The following is a 23,080-nucleotide window of genomic DNA, read 5'->3' on the forward strand; positions in this document are numbered from 1 at the left end:
AAATTAATACTGACTGAAGTGGGAATAGTAAATTAATTAAGTTTAATGTCCAGCACCTACCCCTAATTATTACTGACTGGAGTGGGAATAGTACATTAATTACGTTTTGGTGCCGATTACGATCCTGGAAAAAAATTCCCCGTACGACTCGTATCCGGTCTTTTTAACGTACGAATCGTACAAGTGCCGTACAAACTGCCAACTACGATTCGCATGGGAAAAAGTCCATACGAATCGCATTGGGAATAATTCCCCACACGTCCTCGGGTCGGAAAATGTGTCCGACACGTCCCCGGACGATTTACCGTACAAATGTGAAAAGTGAAGTCCGACCGCGCAAGTACGATCCATCCCGTGCGTCTGATGTTACAACCGGATGGAAAAAACACCGTCCGCACCGAACTCCTATAGCAACCATGGAGACATGTGCCCGCATACGCGCCCAACACCCCCCCAGCCCCCGTATGTACGCGCCCAACCACCCCCCCAGCCCTCGTATGTACAAGTCGAACCCCCACCCGTGTATGTACACCCCCGTACGTACAGCCCGTACCCCCACCCGTGTATGTACACCCGTGTACGTACGACTCGAACCCCCACCCGTGTATGTACACCCCCGTATGTACGGCCTGTACCCCCACCCGCGTATGTATGGAGCGTACCCCCACCCCAACAGTGTATGTACGGACCGTACCCTCACCCGCGTATGTATGGAGCGTACCCCCACCCCAACAGTGTATGTACGGACCGTACCCTCACCCGCGTATGTATGGAGCGTACCCCCACCCCAACAGTGTATGTACGGACCGTACCCTCACCCGCGTATGTATGGAGCGTACCCCCACCCCAACAGTGTATGTACGGACCGTACCCTCACCCGCGTATGTATGGAGCGTACCCCCACCCCAACCGTGTATGTACGGCCCGTACCCACACCCGCGTATGTATGGAGCGTACCCCACCCCAACAGTGTATGTACGGCCCGTACCCTCACCCGCGTATGTATGGAGCGTACCCCACCCCAACAGTGTATGTACGGCCCGTACCCTCACCCGCGTATGTATGGAGCGTACCCCCACCCCAACAGTCTAAGTACGGAGCGCACCCCAGGCCCCAACACCAGCACCCTCAACCAACATCGCGCATGTACGAGTCGTACCAAGCCAGAGACAAGGACAGCACTGTACAACAAAATGGCCTATGTACACACCGTACAGATGCTAAAAACACACGTACACAACCAGGACAAAGCAAAACAACACAAGAAGACTCCATTCGAATCGCACAAAGCCACAAAACATGTCCAACAAGCACAAATACAACACATTCACTGACCTGCAACTGCCAAACTCCCAAACAGAGGCCCAAAACACAACCACTCCTTATAACACACCCACCCAAAGTTCAAACACAGCCACACCCACCAATGGACCAATAAAAAGGCCCAACACACACAAACCATGATCCTTTGCAACAGACCCACTGCTGCCAGACCACACAGAGAAACAACTGCACCATACTACAACCTCCACTACACCTTACACCTGCATACCTTCACACAACCACCTTCACAAACACCCCCTCATCACATTCATACACACCCACACCCCCCACAACCATCCACACCCACACCCCCCACAACCATCCACACCCACACCCCTCACCATGCCCACTAACAAGAATCCAAAGTTCACTAGCCAAGAGTGGAGGTCCTTGTCGACGAAATCCTCAGAGTCGAGCCACACCTCTTTGGAACATTGGTCAGACAGACCAGCATTTCCGAAAAAACAGCCATGTGGCAGACGATTGTCGATGCTGTGAATGCTGTTGCGTCCACCAGACGGACCAGGCATGAATGCCAAGCCAGGTGGTACGATCTGCGGAGGACGGTCCGCCGCAAAATGACCGACGACCACAACCAGGCCAACATCACTGGAGGAGGGCCGCCCCGCAGACGCGTACAATACCATCCCTGGGAGGAGAAGGTGATGGCCATACTGCCGGTGGTGGCAGTGGACGGAGTAGAAGGACTCCGAGAGCCTGGTGAGTACACAAACAACTCACCTCACATGGGGGGAACGTCATCCACAACCAAACTCACAATCATGCATGCAACCACCCCAAGCTATCGCATGACTCAACCACACTCCATAAACATGCACATGCCACTAGCGCCACCATGCCCCATGCACCCAGCTGGACAATGCCAAGTCACAGGCCGCAGAAAACACCAACACAAGACACGGTAACCCGGATGGCGGGAGTGTGGGCCTCAAAAATCACATAGTGCAACTCAGAAGCAGACAACAATGCCCTCTGCCCATATGGCCTAGGTCACAGCCAGACAAACAGTGTGTCCCCACACAGGAAAGACTTGCCTGCAAATGGCGGACGCCTTGCATTAAGACATGGGGGTGAAGGCACCTTTTTGCACATGACAGCAGCCAATGAACAGACAACACTGTGAAAGAGTGGCAGCACACACCACCACAGCAGCAGCGCAGACACAGACACTACACCCAATGGGTGCCTGGAGATCAGAAACAAACTCACATGAACAAGCCAAGGGCCATTCAAAGATCTGCAAAAAGTGTGTGCCTAGGAAGCTGGGCTGAGGTGACAGAGGGTGACACACAGAGGGAGGGAGAGGGGGAGAGAGAGGGAGGGAGACACAGGGAGACGGACAGAGGGAGGAGGCTGACACAGGGAGGGAGGGAGAGGGGGACAGAGAGGGAGTGAGAAAGGGATACACAGGGAGACCAATTCAGCCTTGGGTGGTGTGGGAATGTCAGGTGGACTGCGTGCATGTAGACAAGGGTGGCCAGTGCCTGAATCCCCCTCTCTTCTCCATGGCAAAACACTGGGCCATGTCTCAACCTGTGCACGAGCACAACAACAGCTACCTGCATTATATAAGTGTGTGGAACAACTCCATGTGCCCACGTACAGTGCAACATGGAAGGCGCCAATGCATGGCTCGCCACACCTGCTCACTCCACTGCTGACTGCAGTCACAATTGACGCAGCAAGTAAGACTGTGTCACACATAGGTAAAGTCTCAAAAGCTGTGGCCAAGGGACATACCCATGCACAAGTGCACTGTGAGTGGAATGCAAGACATATCCAAATACCCAGAGGAAATGTGCCAACTTTGAAACTAATGAAACATGGATGTTGCATGGAACAAAAATAACATTGTCTCTCACACACACAGGTCAACGTCGTGGATCACCCCCCAACACTGGGGGGGAAGACTCACAGGACCCGGCTCTGCGGGATGACGATCCCACCGGCAGCGACGACTCTCACCACTCTGTGGACGACCCCGACCAACCTGGCCCCTCTGGTGTCCAACCACCTGCAGCACCTGCGTCAGGTACAACTGGGCCAACCACCACCCCCACTCCTGCCACATCCCAGGAGACACCCAGGATCCCTGCCCCACCACCACAATGCAGCCAGGCCGGCCAGGAGGAACACGGTGTACCGGGCACCCAGGAGGAGGCAGGCGACAACGCTAATGCCACCCCTCAGGGGTCCCGGAGACCCGATGTGCCCACAAGGGCAGGCCAGGTGCAAGTGGGCAGGGTTGGTGGGAGTGGAGGACGGCGGATGCGCGAGCCTGACCAGTTGGCTGCGGAACCGGTATATTCCCATGTAAGAAACATCCTGGACACATACCGGCAGGACACCACGGGCATGAGCCAGGTTGTGTCCACCCTCAACGAGAGGAAGGGGACCCTTGAGGAGATCAAGACCCAGCAGGCCCAGCAACATGCGGCGCAACATGCCTGTCAACTGTGACACCAAGGGCGGATGGAGGACAGATAGGCTGAGCTCGTGACGGTGCTCACGGGATTTAACCGTTCACTCCGTCGGATAGCCGACAACATGGGCAACCCTCCCTGTGCCACCAGGCTTAGAACATCCACACCCACAGGGAGGGATCAGGAGGAGGAGGATACATCCGACGGAGCATCCCAAACATCGTCACGGCCTGCTTCTGAGGGTTCCCGCAGGAGGGCGGGTCGTCCACGGAAAAGACCGTAAGGGTCGGCGCAACAGCACCATCTCCCAGGACACCTGGCCTGGCACCTGGCCCACTGGACCAACAGCAGCACATCAGCAAATGACATTCTCTGCCACATGGACTTGCTGGTCACTGTCTGACCAATGTTGACAAAGACTGTAGCATGGACTCTGATGATTTCCAATGGCAAGGACACCAACTCCCCCAGTGAACTTTGGATTCCACACACCCGGAAAGCCCCTCTTGTCATACCCCCCCCCCCAACACGTACCCCAACACAAATAAAAACTTACACGATAAAGAGATGATGCCTACATTTTGCATTATTACCTTACATGTGTCTTGTAAAGTCTAACCATGCCTGAGTTCTCATATGACTTCAACCATCCATAACCTGGGGCCTGAGTCTGGCACAGGACACACATGGGTCACAATGTATTAGGCAAGACAGACATGGAGCACCATACACACCCGTGATGGGCCCAACCAGCTGAGGGGGTGGCCGCACAACCGTGCCGACAGACATATTGAGTAACCCTGGGCGAGACACTACGCTTCGCCCACGTAGTGTACGTAGCGCTGCCTGCTTCGCAGTTTTCGGAGTAGGCGAAGCAGGCTAGCGCTACGCACACCCAGGGCGAAGCGTAGCTGCCTGCTGCCGCCACCCGCCTCCCGCCCGCCCTCCTTTTAAATCAAACCCCAGCATTTGCAATAAATACATAAGTAAAGAAACTTACCTGAAGCGCGGTGTCTCCGGGGCTCCCTCTTCCATTTTCAACTTCTTCTGACAAATGCGCATGCGCGGACGCCCGCGCATGCGCATTTCTTGCGAATGCGTGGGCGTCCAAACTGTGTTTTGTGCTCTGTTGATGTTACTGGTCGGAACTTGAAGTACAGGATGAGCATTTTTGAAACAGAAATATCAGTGCTCTCATCAATTAACAATGTGTGATACAAAGCGTTACGAAGTTCTGCCATAGCTTCACAGTGTATCACGCTATTGATGGCCTCAAGGAACTCAAAGGCATAGTTCTTGCTCCTCCAGCTGTCTGGTATCTTGACATACAAAGCTAGGTGGTCATGGATGTCTTGTACAGATAACATTGAAGTATTCATTTTGACTGCCAGCAGCACGTTGTTGATGAGAATCTTTATCTCTTCAGGCACAGATCTTTGGCGTTCACCTACTTCCATTCTATTTGCTTTGTCAGTGGCAGTTTCTGTCAGCATTGCCCGCACTCCAAAACCAAACCTGGCAGCAGCTCTTCTGTTTCTCAAGATCACCATGGCAGACTCGTGTACTTTGCTAAGTAGATGGCGGTTCATGTAATCCAGTTTCCAGCCATCACTCCATTTCTTCCCTGTGGAAAAGTCCCCAACAATCTTGGCTTTGGCACATGCTTTGCAAATCAAGCCCACGTCTGGACTGTATTGGAAAAGTTCCCCGATTTGCACGCGGACCTTGCTTCGCGATTTCTGCGTCTCAGCCTCCACAATTTCCTTCATCCACTCTTCCTTGAATACAAGGCAACATTTCTTCCTTTGTGGTGACGCACTGCACTCTCCCAAAGTGACAGCTTTGCGCTTGAACATTTCCGTGCCCGCCGGTTTTAACCTGCTGTGCCACAAAGCCTGCAAGATAAGGGAACATGGCTTACGTTGACGCCTAGCTCATGCATGCAATCCTTTATACTACAATGATCAAGATGCAGTTTAACTCTACCAAACAATTACCTCTTCTGCTTGAACTCACGTACGCCTGTGTCAATGTATGGGGGTCTGGCTGCGAAGCCTGCAACAGAAGAAAACATGGGTAAGTATATTATACTACAATGATCAAGATGCACCACAGTTTAACTCTACCAAACAATTACCTCTTCTGCTTGAACTCACGTACGCCAGTTTAAATATGTGGGGTTCTGGCAGCAAAACCTGCAACAGAAAATGCACTCCTTTAACTCTAGCAAACAATTACCTGTTTGTTCTGCCTGTACTCCAGTCTGCCTGTGCAATTGTATTCGTAGTACGGTCTCCCAAACCTGCAAAAGAAAAGGGGTGCAGATTGTGATTCTATTTACCCAGCAACCCCCAACCCAACGAGGAACGTACACAGAATTACCTTGTCTTTGTGGGTACTCGCACCTGACCACTCCTATCCAAATACCTTACAGACTGGAAACCTGCAACTGAAGACAAGATAGTCAGCAAATGCTTCAAGAATCACAAAATATGAATGGGACGGGTCTAGAGACCCCAATAGAAAAATTGACCAAAGAATTACCTGGGATTCCAGTCTAGGACAAACACGCGTGTGCCAATGTGTTTCATTATTAGTATGATGTAACCAGTACAAGAGTAATTTGAAAAAAATAAACACATGGGCACACAAAAACAAACTCTAATTACTAATGATTTTAGTATTTTACATTGGAAGAGTTTGCCAAAAACGGGAACATCTAATGGGAAGGGGAACATATTTTAGCGCTGTCTGTATCTCTTAAATGCACACGGAATTCAAAAAAGATTTCACAATGAAACCATTGATATATACCATAGCGACTCTTAAATAGGGGGCTTGTGATTTCAAACGTATCATAAAAGTTCATTTGTGACTTGAAATGAATGTACAATTACTTACAAAGGGGCTGTGCAGTCACAGGCCAGGGATGTGGAATTCCTATAGCCCGACGCCCCGGACATATTGTTTGGGGTCAAGGGCATCAAGTTTTCATGTGTACAAGTAGGCCCAACCCCCTACAGCACAAACCCGTTGGCTGCCAGTTTACAGTACCACATTATGGATTAGGAAAGGCCATTGTCTACAGTTAAGGTAATAAGTTTAGTAATATGAGGCTATGTATAATGCTCCCAGAACGCTCTCTGTTTATATGCAAATATTTGCAGAAGCTTGAAAGCAAGAGTGATGGTTCTTTGCTTTCAAAATAAAATGTTCACAAAAAAATGCAAGTAGGAAAAAAGACATTAGGTGCCATATCTTTGCAGCATCATTTAGTAAAATGTTGATGTACGCTTGTATCTCCCAAAAATATTCCTAATGGAAAATCAGTTTAACCAGTTGAAATATGATTTTTGGGAAAAAAAATAACACAAGCGTTGGCAAAGCCAGTAGGTCTGAAATGTGTGGTCAGCCGTTTGGCCACAATCAGTCCCGCGCTCTGCAGCCACACACCCCCGAGCACCCCCCCAAGCCGCCACAAGACAAATGTCTATTTTAGATACCACATATATTATGGACCTGACATGATCTTTGAAAGTGATGGGAAACAAAGGATTCATGCAGGAAAAAGTTTTACACTGCTTGGCCTGACGACCCTGGAAGCATTATTTGTTGCAATTTGAGACAGAATATATAAGACTTATGAATGGAACTGAAGACAGATGAACCATTGCGCCAAACTAAATGGGACAGGTGAACTGGGCTTCCAACTTATGGGAAGACTGAGGCCTTACACATCGAGGTAGAAGCTGCGCAAACACAATAAATGCTGGTGAATTGCTGTTCTTGAGACCTAATTGATTCAATCTGGTTTTTAGTTTTCCCTGATTGTAAAAGGAGGATACTCTACCAGAGGGATAATCGATGCACAGTGGCAATGACCTTTGCAGGAAGTGATAGGCTGCAATATGAAAGATTCATGTGTGTACAAAAAAGTTCAATGTGCATTCATTCTATTACGCAGAATTAGACACCCATAAACAGACTACAAAACCGTCAACTTCATTACTGGGTGCAACAACAAATAACTTTATCCAGGATCCCAGACATCTGATATAGGGGCGCCTGCCATGGTGTAAAGAGTCTTGGTTGGTCAGTTTCACCCCACTACAACTATACTGCCAACACAGGTTTCATAGTATTGGAACAACAGGTGTCTTCTCAATCAGGAGTAAAAATGATAAGACTGCAAATCAAAATGTTTTGAAGACAGTCACATTGGTTTCCTTCACTATTGCAGAAATTGACAGAGTAAGCTGATCATGTCATGTGAAGGCACCGACACCGCTCTACCGCAAAGACAGAGTCAATGCATTCATTATACACCCCACTAAATGCTTTAAATGGGCAGATATATTCCAGTACCAGCAATTCTAATTACTGGTGCTCGGCTTCGAATGGGAGAGTCCTGGCAAGTTTCATTACAAAACAGATACTACGGGACAATGAGAGCCTACATTTCTAGACTTTCCTTTAGGAATTGTCAACAGAGCCTAGCAAACATCAGATGCCTTCAACGGGATCTTTAATAGATACCAGGTTCATCGATAGCCGACATACAGTTTTCCATTGTATGAATAGAGTCACATTTGAGATTCTTCTAATTGTGGTAGCAGGTTACCTCATGATGCCCCCCCTTAAACTGAGAATCATAGCTGCAAACAAAACATGCCGACATTTGAGAATCATTTCTACACAGACCGCTCACTTGCTCCTAAAATCAATCCTTTGGTCTCCTGGGTCAACCTGCAACTTTCCACGTTTCAAAGACTGTTCCGACTCTTACAAACCTTTCACAGGAAGGAGCTGAAAAGAGGCCATGCCCACTCGATTAAGGTAATGTGACATACACATGGGTGCTGATACAGCTCACGACAAGTTGTCGAGACTCCAAAATCAGGCTGACAGGTTAAGTCTGGCCTACAGGATCGTAAGTATTTGAGACCAGCCCAGAGAAGTTGGTAAGTTGATGAAACAATGGATTGTGCACAAGGTCTACTGAAACAATGGACTGACTATCTGCAAAGGATGGCATCCCGCTCTACCCCTGCTAGATCTCTGTTAGTCTACCAGATCCAGCAATGTACATTCAAAAGCCTAAAACATTGATCAATTTCTTGGGGGACATGGTCACAACCGTGAATCTCCATTGTCAGGTTCTGAGCTCCTCAGGGTCCGGTTGATGTTAAGTAGGTCCACCTCCCGATATCCCCGGACTCCAACCAAAGGTTACAGAGTCCAGAGGAGATCAGGCGAGGGAAAGGATAGGGGAAAGGGTCAGCAGGGATAGGGTTCTGAAACGACAAAAACAAACATAGACAAAACATATATATCACAGTCTACTCTCCGTAGGTCTCACTATAGATATGTGCTTAATATCACAGTCTACTCTCAGTAGGTCTCACTATAGATATGTGCTTAATATCACAGTCTACTCTCAGTAGGTCTCACTTTAGATATGTGACTACCAGTCCAATCACCGGCATCCAATTCAACCTAGAACACCGCCAACTAGGCGCTCAAATGCCCCGGCTGTTCTAACGCACTATTACTGTCTTAATGCTATTCAATCCTCCTTCTAGGCGAGTACAGGTAATGAAGGCTTCCACGGTGCCCACACCGACGCCAAGGATTCCTGCCTTGTAGCGCTTCCGTAGTAAGTCCCAATGTCACGCTGCCAAAATGAATACAAGCTCCTCCGAGCTATTTCCACAGTCGCGCTCCTCAGGCGCTGTCAAAGTAACTACAAGCTCCTCCGAGCTATTTCCACAGTCGCTCTCCTCAGGCGCTGCCAAAGTAACTACACGCTCCTCCGAGCTATTTCCACAGTCGCGCTCCTCAGGCGCTGTCAAAGTAAATACAAGCTCCTCCGAGCTATGTATCCGGGGTGCCGTCCAAGCGCTGACCGCCGTGACTTATCCAAGCCGCTGTCTGCCTTGGACGTTAGTAAGGGTGGGAGTCGCCGTGGGGACGGGGTAGGGCGAAGAAATTGGGAGCTCAGCCGAGCTCGGACCACATCGCTCACCTGCTCCTTCCGTGCTCCGCTCCGGCTCCTCCTCCACCTCCCGCCGGGACGCCTTGCTCCGAGCGACGGGGAATGGGAAGGTGCTCGAGTCTCTCGCACTGGCACGACGCTTCTCCTCTTACCGCAATTCCCGCCGGGACACCGTGCTCCGAGAGACGGGGGATTGCTTCCTCGATATTCAAAATAACGCACGCCTTCTGCCGTGCGCGACGTCCTCTTATAGACGCCTACTTCCTGGTTCTAGGGCTGCTGGTCTTCGTAGTTCTTAGATGCTAGGCAGGCGCCTAGAACCTTGATTCCTCACAGTAGGTCCCCTCCCCTAGCGCCTTCTAGCTCCAGGCTTCGCCGGATTCCTCCTGTAAAACCGTCTCACCGCCGCCGGGGCATGGACCTTGTCCGAAGGTTCCCAGGAGTCTTCCTCTGCCGTATAACCTTTCCAGGATATCAGGAACCACAGCTTGCCCCCACGATATCGAGCGTCGCGGATACTCCGAACTTCATATTCTAATCCCCCATCCACCCAGACCGGTGGCGGGACTCTCCTGGAGGCTGTCACCGCCGGTTTCAGCAAACTGCAGTGAAAAACGGGGTAGATCCGCAGGGAACTTGGCAACCGGAGTTTGTAAGCCACCGGATTTATCCTCCGTATGATCTGGTATGGTCCAATGAACCTAGGGTGGAAGATGCTACGCCATTTAAAACGTATGTATCTGGTGGATAACCACACTCAATCTCCCACTTCATACGACGGACCATCGGTCCTCTTACGGTCCTCCCATCTCTTGTACTTTTGTTTAGCAGCTTTTAGGGCCCGTTGCGTTTTTCTGTGAAGAACCCGCAAGTCCCTCAACCGGGACTGGACTGCAGGTTGATTGCCTACTGCCTCCGGTAACGCCACCGGGAGAGTTTTCGCTTCATATCCGAAATTGGCCATGAACGGGGACACCCCAATCGAGCTATGCCATGCTCCGTTGTAGGATAGTTCGGCCATCCACAGCATGGACACCCACGACTCCTGCGACTGCGACACGTAACACCTCAGATATTGTTTTAATGTCTGGTTTAGGCGCTCGGTTTGTCCATCAGATTGGGGATGAAAGCTGGTGGATGTCGCGGATTCAATCTGCAAAGCCTTACACCATGTTTTCCAGAAGCTGGCTACGAATTGGGGGCCCCTATCTGACACAATCACATTCGGTAAGCCGTGCAGTCGTACCACATGTGTCAACAATAGCTGAGCAGTCTGTCCAGCCGTCGGGAGATTGTGACATGGAATAAAATGACCCATCTTGGTCAGGCTGTCCACCACTACTAGAATTGCCGAATATCCCCCTTCCGCTGGCAGTCCGGTGATGAAATCCATACTTATATTCTGCCAAGGTTGCGGTGGGGTGGGTAATGGGAGCAACTTCCCTTTTCTTTTACCTCGCTCACTCTTGTTTCGGGCGCACACCTCGCAGGCGTTGATCCGTAGCCGGACGTCTTTGCTCATCGTTTCCCACCAGAAATTCCTGGTCATTGCCTCAGTCGTTTTGCGAATCCCGGGATGACCGGCCAAGGCGAGACATGGCACCAGTGAAATGCCTTCCTTCTAAGTTCCTTGGTGGGAATGAACAGCCTCTGTCTGTACAAGGGGAGCCCATCTTGAATGGACCGCGCCCCCTCCTTGGCGCTCCATCTTTTCCAATCCTCCACTGAGCGACTGAGTCGTATCTCTTCTAAGAACTCCGCAGCTCTCACTATACAGATCACCTTGGCTGGATTGATGATAGCCCGTGGAGCCGGCGTTACGCTCCCTTCCTTCAGGACCTGTCGAGATAAAGCGTCAGCTTTCCTATTGTCGGTGCCAGGCCGGAACGTAATGCTGAAATAGAATTCCGTAAAGAAAAGCGTCCATCTCATTTGGCGCGGGGTTAAGTGTCGTGCGGTTGTCATATACAGCAAATTTCGATGGTCAGAATAGACCACTACCGGGTGTTGAGCCCCCCACAAGTAGTGGCGCCATTCCTGGAAAGCCTTCTTTATTGACAGGAGCTCTTTTTCGGCGATGGTGTAGTTCACCTCTGCTTTATCTAATTTCTTCGACAAATAGGCCACGGGGTGCAGCCTCCCTGTTTGTTTGTCTCGTTGGGACAGCACTGCCCCTATTGCTTCGTCTGACGCGTCCGCCTCCACTATAAACGGGACGTCAGTCTGTGGATGTCTTAGTATCAGTGCTGTGGTGAACTTAGTTTTCAATAGCTCGAAGGCTGCTGTTGCTTCAGTAGTCCATTTGAAGACCACTCCTTTCCGTAGCAATCTGGTTATGGGTACCGCAATGTGGGAGAAATCCTGGATGAACCTACGGTAGTAGTTCGAAAATCCCAAAAAGCATTGCACATCACGCACTGAACTAGGAGTAGGCCACTCACGAATTGCCTGTACCTTTCTGTCGGACATGCTCAACCCCTCTGGCTTCAGAATCACTCCCAAGAATTCTACCGTGGTGACCCCAAACTCACATTTGCTGAGTTTACAGTATAAGTGATTGGCCCTTAACTTTTCCAACACCAACCTGACCTGCCTAGTGTGATCTTCCCCTGCTGCCGAGTAAATTAAAATATCATCAATGTACACTACGACAAAGATGTCCATGTACTCGCGCAGTACCTCGTTTAAAAAGAACTGGAATGCCGCCGGGGCGTTGCATAGCCCGAACGGCATCACCAAGTACTCGTAGAGGCCAAACCGGGTTTTAAACGCGGTTTTCCACTCGTCCCCTTGTCTAACACGCACCAAATGGTAAGCCCCCCGAAGGTCCAGCCGGGTATAGATTACTGCCTCTCGCACTTGATCTAACAGGATGCTGATTAGGGGCAAAGGGTACCGGTTCCTCACTGTGTTTTTGTTCAACATCCTATAATCGCAACAGGCCCTTAATTCTCCGTTGGCCTTAGCTATAAAAAAGAGAGGCGAAGCCGCAGGGGAGCGAGAGGGCCGAATGAATCCCAGTGCCAGGTAACGATCAAGATATTCTCGTAGATGGCGGGTTTCGGGATCTGATAAAGCGTACACTCTACAGGAGGGGACAACCGTCTCATCCACCAAATCTATTCTACAATCAAACGGCCTATGCGGGGGAAGCCCTTCAGCCTGTTGTTTATTGAATACATCTGCATAACCTGCATATGCCTCCGGTAACTCCACGTCTTTTTCTGCTGCTGTAGCCAGGCAGAAGGGAAAGGCTAGCGCAAGGGCTTGTGAGCGAGGGACTTGCAGGCACTGTTCTGCACACCCCTCCGCCAAGAACCTTACTGTACGCTCCTGCCAATTCACTGTCGGATTATGGCGTACAAACCAAGGCATTCCCAGTATTACATTGTATTGGGGTGCGGCTTTGATATTGAACTCGATCTCCTCCTGGTGCTGTTTGGGTCCGTCTAGTAAGGTCATTTTTAGATTATCGGTGTGGAGAGTGATTCGTCCCGATTTCAACAGTTCACCATCCACAGCCAGGACTTCTTCTGGGGATTCCCGAGGCACTACGTCTATTGACAGCAGACTTACCAGCCCGCTGTCAATGAAGTTGCCTGTCGCTCCCGAGTCCAACATTGCTCGCACCTGGTGCTCTTGGGCCCCTACTTCCAAGCCTGCCTGCAGTACAATATGGGCTTCGGTGTCCGTAGATCGGGAATTGGTGAGGGAAGGTATCTTCCACACCGTCTCCTCCGGTCGTACGGGTGAGAGATACTCAGGGTTATTTGTGTCTTGCACCAGGGTGGAGACCGCTGCCTTCTTACCTCTATACGGTACTGAGGTATTTCTGGGCTTAGAAGGGCATTCACGTACAAAATGCCCTTTTTTCCCACAGTACATACAGAGCCCCAAGGCACGGCGACTCTCCCTTTCAGACCGAGATAGAGGGGGTCTTAAGGCCCCTACCTCCATGGGTTCATGGGCTACAGTAACAGGATTCTGCTCTTTCCGGACGTATCTACCTGTAGCACCGCTTCCCTTATACCTGTCTCCCCCTCTTTCAGCCATGCGACCGTCTAATCGCAACACCAAATTCATCAGTGCAGCGCATGTAGTAGGTTGTGGATCTATCTGTGCCACCACGTCTTTTAGTTCTTCACATAGTCCTTGATAGAACAAGGAGATTCTCTTTTCTTCCGGCTAGGAAGCCTCCGCTACCAACCGGTTGAAAGACGTGAGGTATGACACCAAGTCGCTCTTTCCCTGTCTCAATGACAGCAACTCTTTGTCAGTACTAAACGTGGTTGTTCTCCTATCGAACACCCCTTCGAAAGCGGCTCTGAAGGCTTCCCAGTCCGACAGGATGGCATCGTTATTCCTAACCAAAGGGACCGCCCAAGACACCGCATCTCCCACTAGATAAGAGATAGCGAAAGCCACTCTAGAGTGGTTCGAGGGAAAAGACGAAGGTTTGCACGAAAAATGTAACATTATTTGAGTCAGGAAGATCTGGATCTTCTGCGGGTCTCCTGCGTATCTCTCTGGACTCGCCAAAGGGATAGGCGGTGGCACCGTCACATGTATCTGTTGTCCACTAGGTGCCGCTACATCAAAAGGATTACGGGACATCCTATCCACTCTATCTCGCAGGGCTGTGGTTTCTAAGCGTGACGCCACAAGTTCCAGCTGAACTAAAGCTAGTGCCTGTACTACGTCCTCTAAGGACGCCATACCCAACACCCCCCCCCGGACCGGGAGGAGCACCTAACTTGGGTGCGTTATTCTGTCAGGTTCTGAGCTCCTCAGGGTCCGGTTGATGTTAAGTAGGTCCACCTCCCGATATCCCCGGACTCCAACCAAAGGTTACAGAGTCCAGAGGCGATCAGGCGAGGGAAAGGATAGGGGAAAGGGTCAGCAGGGATAGGGTTCTGAAACGACAAAAACAAACATAGACAAAACATATATATCACAGTCTACTCTCCGTAGGTCTCACTATAGATATGTGCTTAATATCACAGTCTACTCTCAGTAGGTCTCACTATAGATATGTGCTTAATATCACAGTCTACTCTCAGTAGGTCTCACTATAGATATGTGACTACCAGTCCAATCACCGGCATCCAATTCAACCTAGAACACCGCCAACTAGGCGCTCAAATGCCCCGGCTGTTCTAACGCACTATTACTGTCTTAATGCTATTCAATCCTCCTTCTAGGCGAGTACATGTAATGAAGGCTTCCACGGTGCCCACACCGACGCCAAGGATTCCTGCCTTGTAGCGCTTCCGTAGTAAGTCCCAATGTCACGCTGCCAAAATGAATACAAGCTCCTCCGAGCTATTTCCACAGTCGCGCTCCTCAGGCGCTGTCAAAGTAAATACAAGCTCCTCCGAGCTATGTATCCGGGGTGCCGTCCAAACGCTGACCGCCGCGACTTATCCAAGCCGCTGTCTGCCTTGGACGTTAGTAAGGGTGGGAGTCGCCGCGGGGACGGGGTAGGGCGAAGAAATTGGGAGCTCAGCCGAGCTCGGACCACATCGCTCACCTGCTCCTTCCGTGCTCCGCTCCGGCTCCTCCTCCACCTCCCGCCGGGACGCCTTGCTCCGAGTGACGGGGAATGGGAAGGTGCTCGAGTTTCTCGCACTGGCACGACGCATCTCCTCTTACCGCAATTCCCGCCGGGACGCCGTGCTCCGAGAGACGGGGGATTGCTTCCTCGATATTCAAAATAACGCACGCCTTCTGCCGTGCGCGACGTCCTCTTATAGACGCCTACTTCCTGGTTCTAGGGCTGCTGGTCTTCGTAGTTCTTAGATGCTAGGCAGGCACCTAGAACCTTGATTCCTCACATCCATGAATCCACACTCAAAGGAAGAATCCACCTCCTTTGCAATAAAAAAATGAATTTCAGACATGCAGTGCTCTGGCAATAGCAGACTGTGTGCTACATTACTAATATTAACAACAATTCACTCGGCTAAAATCCTACTCGGAGCAGCATTTGAATATTAACTATGCAAGAGCTTACTTGCATCCACCTTGAGTCACAGTGCCATCAAACTCTGTGCCTTGAAGGAGCTCTAAGACAATTTGTGATACTATATAAAGCTCCTAAGTAAATACTGATGAGGAACTTTCTCATTTACAAATACTGTGCAGGAGAGCACACCTTAAAAAAAATATATATATATATATTATATATATATACACACACATACACACACACATACACATGCATACACGTGTTACCATCCTTGTGGGGACTATGTGTGAACACCTGCCTTGTGGGGACTAACCTTTCCCAATGGTTTAAAAATATGCCAATAACAGAAATATGTTAAGAAAAAATTTATAAAACAGGATCCTGCTTCAAATTTGCAAATATATTGTTTTTAAATCGTGTGCACAGAACCATCCTTGTGGGGTCTTGAACATGTGTTACCATCCTTGTGGGGACTTAGTCAATAATTATCATTTGTGATTGAATGCCTTCATAAACAAATGGCTAAATGTAATTTTTCAGTGCTGTACTTAAATTACATGATAGTTTAGTCATATATAAATAGCTCATTGTGTCCTACGAGCACAAAGAACATGGATTGTGATGATAATTAATTCCTCAGTGGAGGCCTATAGCATATGAAGTCCCTGGAAAGAGATTTACAGATATTTAGCCTGTTACTGAGTGCTCACAAACTTTCAAGAATAAGGAAACAACACAACGTTAAGATTATTTAGCGGCCAAACATCCTGCAATGTGGTCGGATAGGAAAGTCAAGTTGAGATTACCTAGTTCATATTCATCAACCTCACCACTAGGCATCATTTTCTTTGCATGTTATGCGATGATAACCTCCAAAGATTTTGTATGTTATTATAGTAATGTTCTACAGCTGACAGATAGAGTAATTGATGAAAATCATTTTTAAGCCACTGGAGAGATAGGGCGTGATTATTTTAAAATTGTGTTTCAATGTAGTCACTCCCAAGTTCCTATAGGCATAGTGTGTGTTTATATTTATGTTCAAGTCCTGCCTAGATTATGTGTGGTTATACTAATACTTAAGTCCCCAATGAGGTGGTATTTGATGCTAGTTATGTTTTAGTCACATGAGATAGTTTGTCATTACAGGGACGCCAGGTTCTCGCTCAGATAGTGTGTGATTATAGACATGTTGAAATCCATCAAAACAGTGTCTGATTATCATCATGTTTGATTATAGTCAGGTCCCTCTACAGACAGTGTACAATGACAGTCATGCTGCAGTTCATGCAAATATAGAGTGTTATTCAAGAGGTGCCCAGGTCCCCACAAAGATAGTGTGTGACTATTGGCATGTTCAAGTCCCCACAAAGATAGTGTGTGATTATTGGTGTGTTCAAGTCCCCGCAAAGATAGTGTGTGATTATTGGCGTGTTCAAGTCCCCGCAAAGATAGTGTGTGATTATTGTCATGTTCAAGTCCCCGCAAAGATAGTGTGTGATTATTGTCATGTTCAAGTCCCCGCAAATATAGTGTGTGATTATTGTCATGTTCAAGTCCCCTCAGAGATAGTGTGTGATTGTCATGCTGAAGTCCCCGCAGAGATAGTGCGTGATTATTGGCATGTTCAAGTTCCCCCAGAGATAGTGTGAGATTGTCAGGTTCAGGTTAGTGCAGAGAGAGTGTGTCATAATTATATTCAAGTCCCCACATAGAAAATGTTATAATAGTCATATTCAAGTCCTTGTAGAGACAGGATACGATAATAGTCATGCTGATGTTCATGTAGAAATAGTGTCTCATTACATTAATGCTCAGGTCCCCACAAATAAAGCGTTTAATTATACTCACCTTGAAGACCATATTGAGATAGTGTGTGGTTATATTCATTTTGAAGGTCCCTCAAATATATAGTGTGATAATAGTTATGTTCAAAACCCCACAGAGATAGAGAGTGATCATAGTTATGTTCAAGTCCCCACATAGAGAATGTTATAATAGTAATGCGCAGGTCCCTGTAGCGATAGTAGGTTATTTTAGTCATACCCAGTTGTGTGCACAGATTATAGTCTTGCTCAAGTCCTGCAGGGATTGTTGTGTTGTATGATTATAGTGAAGCCTAGGCCCCCATAGAGATAATGTGTGATAATAGGGTTGCCCACATCCCCACAATAGTGACTGTAGACCTGCAGCGAAAGTGTGTGACAACTGTCAAGTACAAGTCTCTCTATGGAAACATTATATGAGAGACACACTCATTTCCCTGCAGAGATAGTGTGTGATGATGATAATGTTCAAATTCCCACAAAGCGGTAGTGTAATTACATTGATGCCCAGGTCCCAAAAGAGACACTGTGTGATTATACACATGGCAAGGTCACCAGTGAGATAGTGTGTGATGATAGCCATGATCAATTCCTCAAGAAGATAGTGTGTGATGAATTATATTGATGCCCAGCTCCCCACAGAGATAGTGTGTGATTTTGAGGATGTCTAGGTCCTCACTGAGATGCTGTGTGAGAATGGTTTTACCAGGTTCCCCATAGAGAAGGCAGGTGCAGTGTGCTACTGCAAAGACAGCACGTGATTGTTTATATTGATGCCCAGGTCCAAACAAAGATAGTGTGTGATTATTGTGATGGCCAGGTCCCCACAGAGATAATGTGTGATTATAGGTATGCCCAGGTCCCCACAGAGATAATGTGTGATTATAGGTATGTCCATGTCCCCACAGAGATAGTGTGTGATTATAGGGATGTCAAGGTCCCCACAGAGATAGTGTGTGAGTATAGGGATTCCCAGGTCCCCACAGAAATAGTGTGTGATTATAGGGATGCCCAGGTCCCCACAGAGATAGTGTGTGTTTATAGGGATGTCAAGGTCCCCACAGAGATAGTGTGTGATTATAGGGATGCCCAGGTCCCCACAGAGATAGTGTGTGATTATAGGGATGCCCAGGTCCCTACAGAGATAGTGTGTGATTATGTTGATGGCCAGGTTTCCACAGAGACAGTATGTGATAATGAGGATGCCAGGTCCCCACAGAGATAGTGTGTGATTATAGTAATGTTCAAGTCCCCACAGATATTGTGTATGATAATAGGGATACCCAGGTCCCCACAGAGATAGTGTGTGATTATAGGGATGGCCAGGTTTCCACAGAGGTAGGTTGTGATTATATTGATGGTCAGGTTTCCACAGAGATAGTGTGTGATTATAAGGATGCTGAGGTCCCCACAGAGATAGTGTGTGATTACAGAGATGCCAGGTTTCCACAGATAGTGTGTGAATATAGAGATGCCTGGTCTCTACAGGCAGCGATAGTGTGTTATTATAGTATTATAGGGATGCCCAGGTCCCCACACAGATAGTGTGTGATTATAGGAATGCCATGTCCCCACAGAAATTGTATGTGATTATATTGATGGCCAGGTTTCCACAGTGATAGTTTGTGATTATAGACATACTCAGGTCTCCACTGAGATAGAGTTGGACCATAGAGATGCCAGGTCTCCACAGACATAGTGTGTGATTATAGAGATGCCAGGTCTCCACAGAGATAGTGTTCTATTATAGGGATGCTCAGGTCTCCAGAGAGATGGTGTGTGATTATAGGGATGTCACGGTCCCCACCCTGATAGTGTGTGACCATAGTCAAATTCAAGTCTCCACAATAATGTGTGCAATGATGCTATGTTGAAGATACCAAACAGATTATATTAGTCTGATGGATCTGTACACTCATGTATTCACTTGAAGGATCAGTGTTTGACCTCCCACTCACAGTTTGAATCCTGGTGTTTCCACTCAGCTCAACTTATAATTCCTTGAGGTAACTATAACTGGTGAATTACAGTGTTGTTTTTAGTTTAAAATGGCATGTTAACTGTCTTTTTCACCTAAGTATAATGTAGCTTTAGCCTGTGGTTTATTCAGTGAGGTTTTCTTTTTTAAAGAAAGAAGGTACTTCTGCTGCAATGCCTCCTATTCATGCCTTCAAATCAGTGGTGTCTTTGACTCCACCATTGCATGCTTGTTTTTTAATTTCACACCTATAACGGTGAAAAAGTCCAAGACCGTTTTGACCCAACCTAGCGTGTTATGCATCGGTGTAAGTGCAGGAAATCAGGTCACGGCTATCTTTTAAAATATCACTTATTAAATATGCTGTTTGTGTGTGTGCATTTGTTTCTTGGTTTTTCTGCTTGTGTAACAGGAATTTAGCAAATGATATTCACTCCTGGGCAAAGCACAAACTGCTTCAGTTTATATAATAATAAAATCTATAATTAATATGCAATGAGGCAAAACTTTTTTTTTTAATGCACCATTGGAAATATTCTATTATGTATCCCGTAGTTGACATTTACCTGATGACATTTTATCAGCCTTTTTCTTTTTAATTTAAAGTGAGAACAGGCAGTATCTACAGCTTGTGCGCAGATCACAATAACTCGACTGTACCTCGTTGCATTTCCACCTGCGCTATAAACAGCTAACGCCACCCCCCTCTCTGTGGGCTCGAGAACTTTTGCGTGCCCTGCGCTCACAGTATCGGACCCGTCTGCCTTGGAAGTTCACCAAGCTTATCTGACTTCTCCACTGGGTTGGTGACCTTCAGGCAGTGTAACCAGGGCTGCATTCCCTGGCAGGGACCGAGATTACATTTCATGCCCTTGCATGGAGCTTTCTGCCATGTGAATGTGCGCAGGGAGCATTTTTTTTTTCTTTGAATGAGCTTGGAGAAATTTCATTCACAAAATGGAGGACATTGGAAAGACTATAAGTCCCAGTTGGGCCAGCTGTGGTGTAGTCTTTCACCGAGCTCTCTTTTCATAGGCAGCTGACCTCATCCTGAGAAGAGGAAAAATCCAGTCCACTGCAATATGAGCTGCTTTGAATTTTTCTAGACCAGACCTACCAAGCTAGGAGAGGATTCTGAGCTAGGGAACTCTGATAATTGGTACTTTGTGACATTTTTGAAGTTCCTTTGACACTTCTGTCTGTGCTCTGTGTGCCTCACGTACATAGATATTTCCAATTTTTATTTGATTTGTTTTGTTTATCTAAGACCTCGTCTCTTGTAAAGGATTTTGAGATAAAGCTTCATTAACCATGCCTCTTTTAAAGATAACCCTTACCATTCTCATCCCACTGAAAGCACTAATGCTTAGGACTGCCAAAGGGACTCTTTTCCTCAGACCCTGCGCTTTGATAGCACCGGTGCTTGTGCTATAAAATCTATGCATAGGTTTCGAAGCTAGAATTTTGTGTTTTTTCATGTCAGCTGATGCATTTGAAATCATTAGATGGTGGCGGAGACTGGAGATACTGTGTTTTCTCTTTCCCATAACACTTTATTTTAAAACTTCGGAACAGGCGCTTATGACTTGGGGCCCAGCATAGTTGTTTGTATAGGGGTCCGTAAAAAATGCTGACATGCCTGGTGCTGCTAGACGCTCCTCATGCTCTGCTTTGCACCCTTCTAACCCTCTGCTGTTGCATGGCTAAACACTTATAAGGTCCCAAAGGCGAGACCTATTGGCTATACCAATGCTTGTTATATATATATTTATGTGTGTGTATGTGTGTGTTAGAAATTGGGGTCCTGATTGACTGGAGTCAAGCAGCAATCAATCCTAGTCCATGTACATAATGAAACTTGAGGGGGCCCCCCTGCAAGGTACATGGAGGGACCCCGCTACGGATTTACTCCAGAGCTCCCAGGCCAGAGTACTGTGCTGAGGGGGTTCCCTGCAGCTCAGGGCCCCCCTGCAGCTCGGGGCCCCCTGCACCACCGGGGCTGCGGGCACCTGTTACACCACTGTCCTAGTCAGGGTAAGCCATCAACGTACCTTTAAAGTAGTCTTTGCTCATCATCTGGTAGCTTAGCAGAGAATGGTCAGGCGTAACTTACGAGACAATGTGTAAACCATTTGTGCAACACTTTAAATAGCAACATAGTGTAAACACCACAAAATAATAAAACAAGACCAAAATGACAAAAATCCAATAAATAGAACATGAGATGAATTTTAAAAGAATGAACTGCAAAATATTGCTTAGAAGTAGTAAGCACCTATTTGGCATATCTGGTCGCACCGGACCAGGACAAAGTCAAAAGTTCAGGCTGACCGCGATGGAGCACAGGCTGGATACAGGGACCCCCTGAGGCCCACTGAACAAAAGTACTTTGATCCCAGTTGCGACAACGAAGATGAGGGTTTCAGCCAAGCAATGCATCTGTGTTGATCCTGCAGTCGAGGTGATCAATTGTCTCCACCCAACAGTGGCGATGCATCAGTTCTGTAAACAATGCAGCGTTTCGGAAGTGTGATGTTCCATAGATGATGCACTGTTTTTCTACATGCTACTACAATCTTTTCTATGCAGTGGCGGCAATGCAGTGGATCTGACAGTGAAGCGCTGGTTCCGAGTGCAATGCACTTGTCATGTTCCCGCAACAGTGGCGATGTCCGGATTCTGCTCTCTCAGCAAAGGATGCTTGGGTTCCCCATGGAGCAGTCCCTTATGCCCACTTCCAATGATTCAATTGGAGCAGGGTAGTTGGAATTCTTTTATGTCCCTGAACGTTCAGTTGAGGAGGCTAGTCAGCTACCCCTTGGAGTCACTCTGGATTGAAGCTGTGTTGGTCCGATCTTTAGCACCTAGGCAACAGAAAGTAGCAGGGCACACAGCAAGGCAGCAGTTCTTTCAGAGTAGCAGCCCAGCAGAGTAGCAGAGTAGCAGTCCTTCAGCACACCAGTTCATCTTCTTAACAGAGTGGTTACAGGTCCAGAAGTGTAATAAGTTGGTGGTGTCGGAGGTCCAGTACTTATACCCAGTTGTGCCTTTGAAGTGGGGTAGACTTCCAAGAAGGGTCTTTGAAGTGCACAGAGGTCTTCCCTTCCTGCCCTGTCTCCAGACTCAGTACAGGGGATATGCAGCCCTTTGTGTGTGGACAGGACACAGCCTATTCAGGTGTAAGTGTGAGACTGTGCCCAGCTCCTCCCTTCCATCCTCCCAGGATGACCCATTCAGTCATAGCTAAGCTCCCTTTATGTGTGGGTATCTAGATGGAGTACACAAAGCCCAGCAGTCATGCAACCCATACTCTGATCAGAGACAGGCAGCCGACACCAAATAGCTAAGAGCAGAAAAATGCCTCTCTAAAAGTGTCATTTTTAAAATATTAACAATGAATCCAACTTTAAAGAGGATTTATCATTACCATTCCATCGGTACTAAACAGAGCCACATAAACACAGTCTCCTCCGTCTACTTCCTCACCTCCACCTGCTTTGTAAGATCTCCGAATGGCTCCCTGTACCCACCAGATGTACCATCACT

At 47.9% G+C, this 23,080-nt stretch overlaps 2 protein-coding genes across 2 annotated transcripts in view; both read right to left on the minus strand.

The window, feature by feature from the left end:
- Positions 1 to 23,080, minus strand: part of LOC146784501 (zinc metalloproteinase-disintegrin-like VLAIP-B) — a 3,966,015-nt gene that overhangs the window by 3,238,548 nt on the left and 704,387 nt on the right. The window lies entirely within an intron of this gene.
- LOC146784502 (uncharacterized) lies at positions 4,805 to 5,647 on the minus strand. Its single transcript, XM_085635105.1, has one exon. It carries the CDS (start codon positions 5,621 to 5,623, stop codon positions 4,805 to 4,807), a length of 819 nt encoding a protein of 272 aa, XP_085491231.1. The 5' UTR covers positions 5,624 to 5,647.

The sequence above is a fragment of the Triturus cristatus genome, chromosome 11 (assembly GCF_964204655.1).
Source record: "Triturus cristatus chromosome 11, aTriCri1.1, whole genome shotgun sequence".
NCBI classification, from domain to species: domain Eukaryota; kingdom Metazoa; phylum Chordata; class Amphibia; order Caudata; family Salamandridae; genus Triturus; species Triturus cristatus.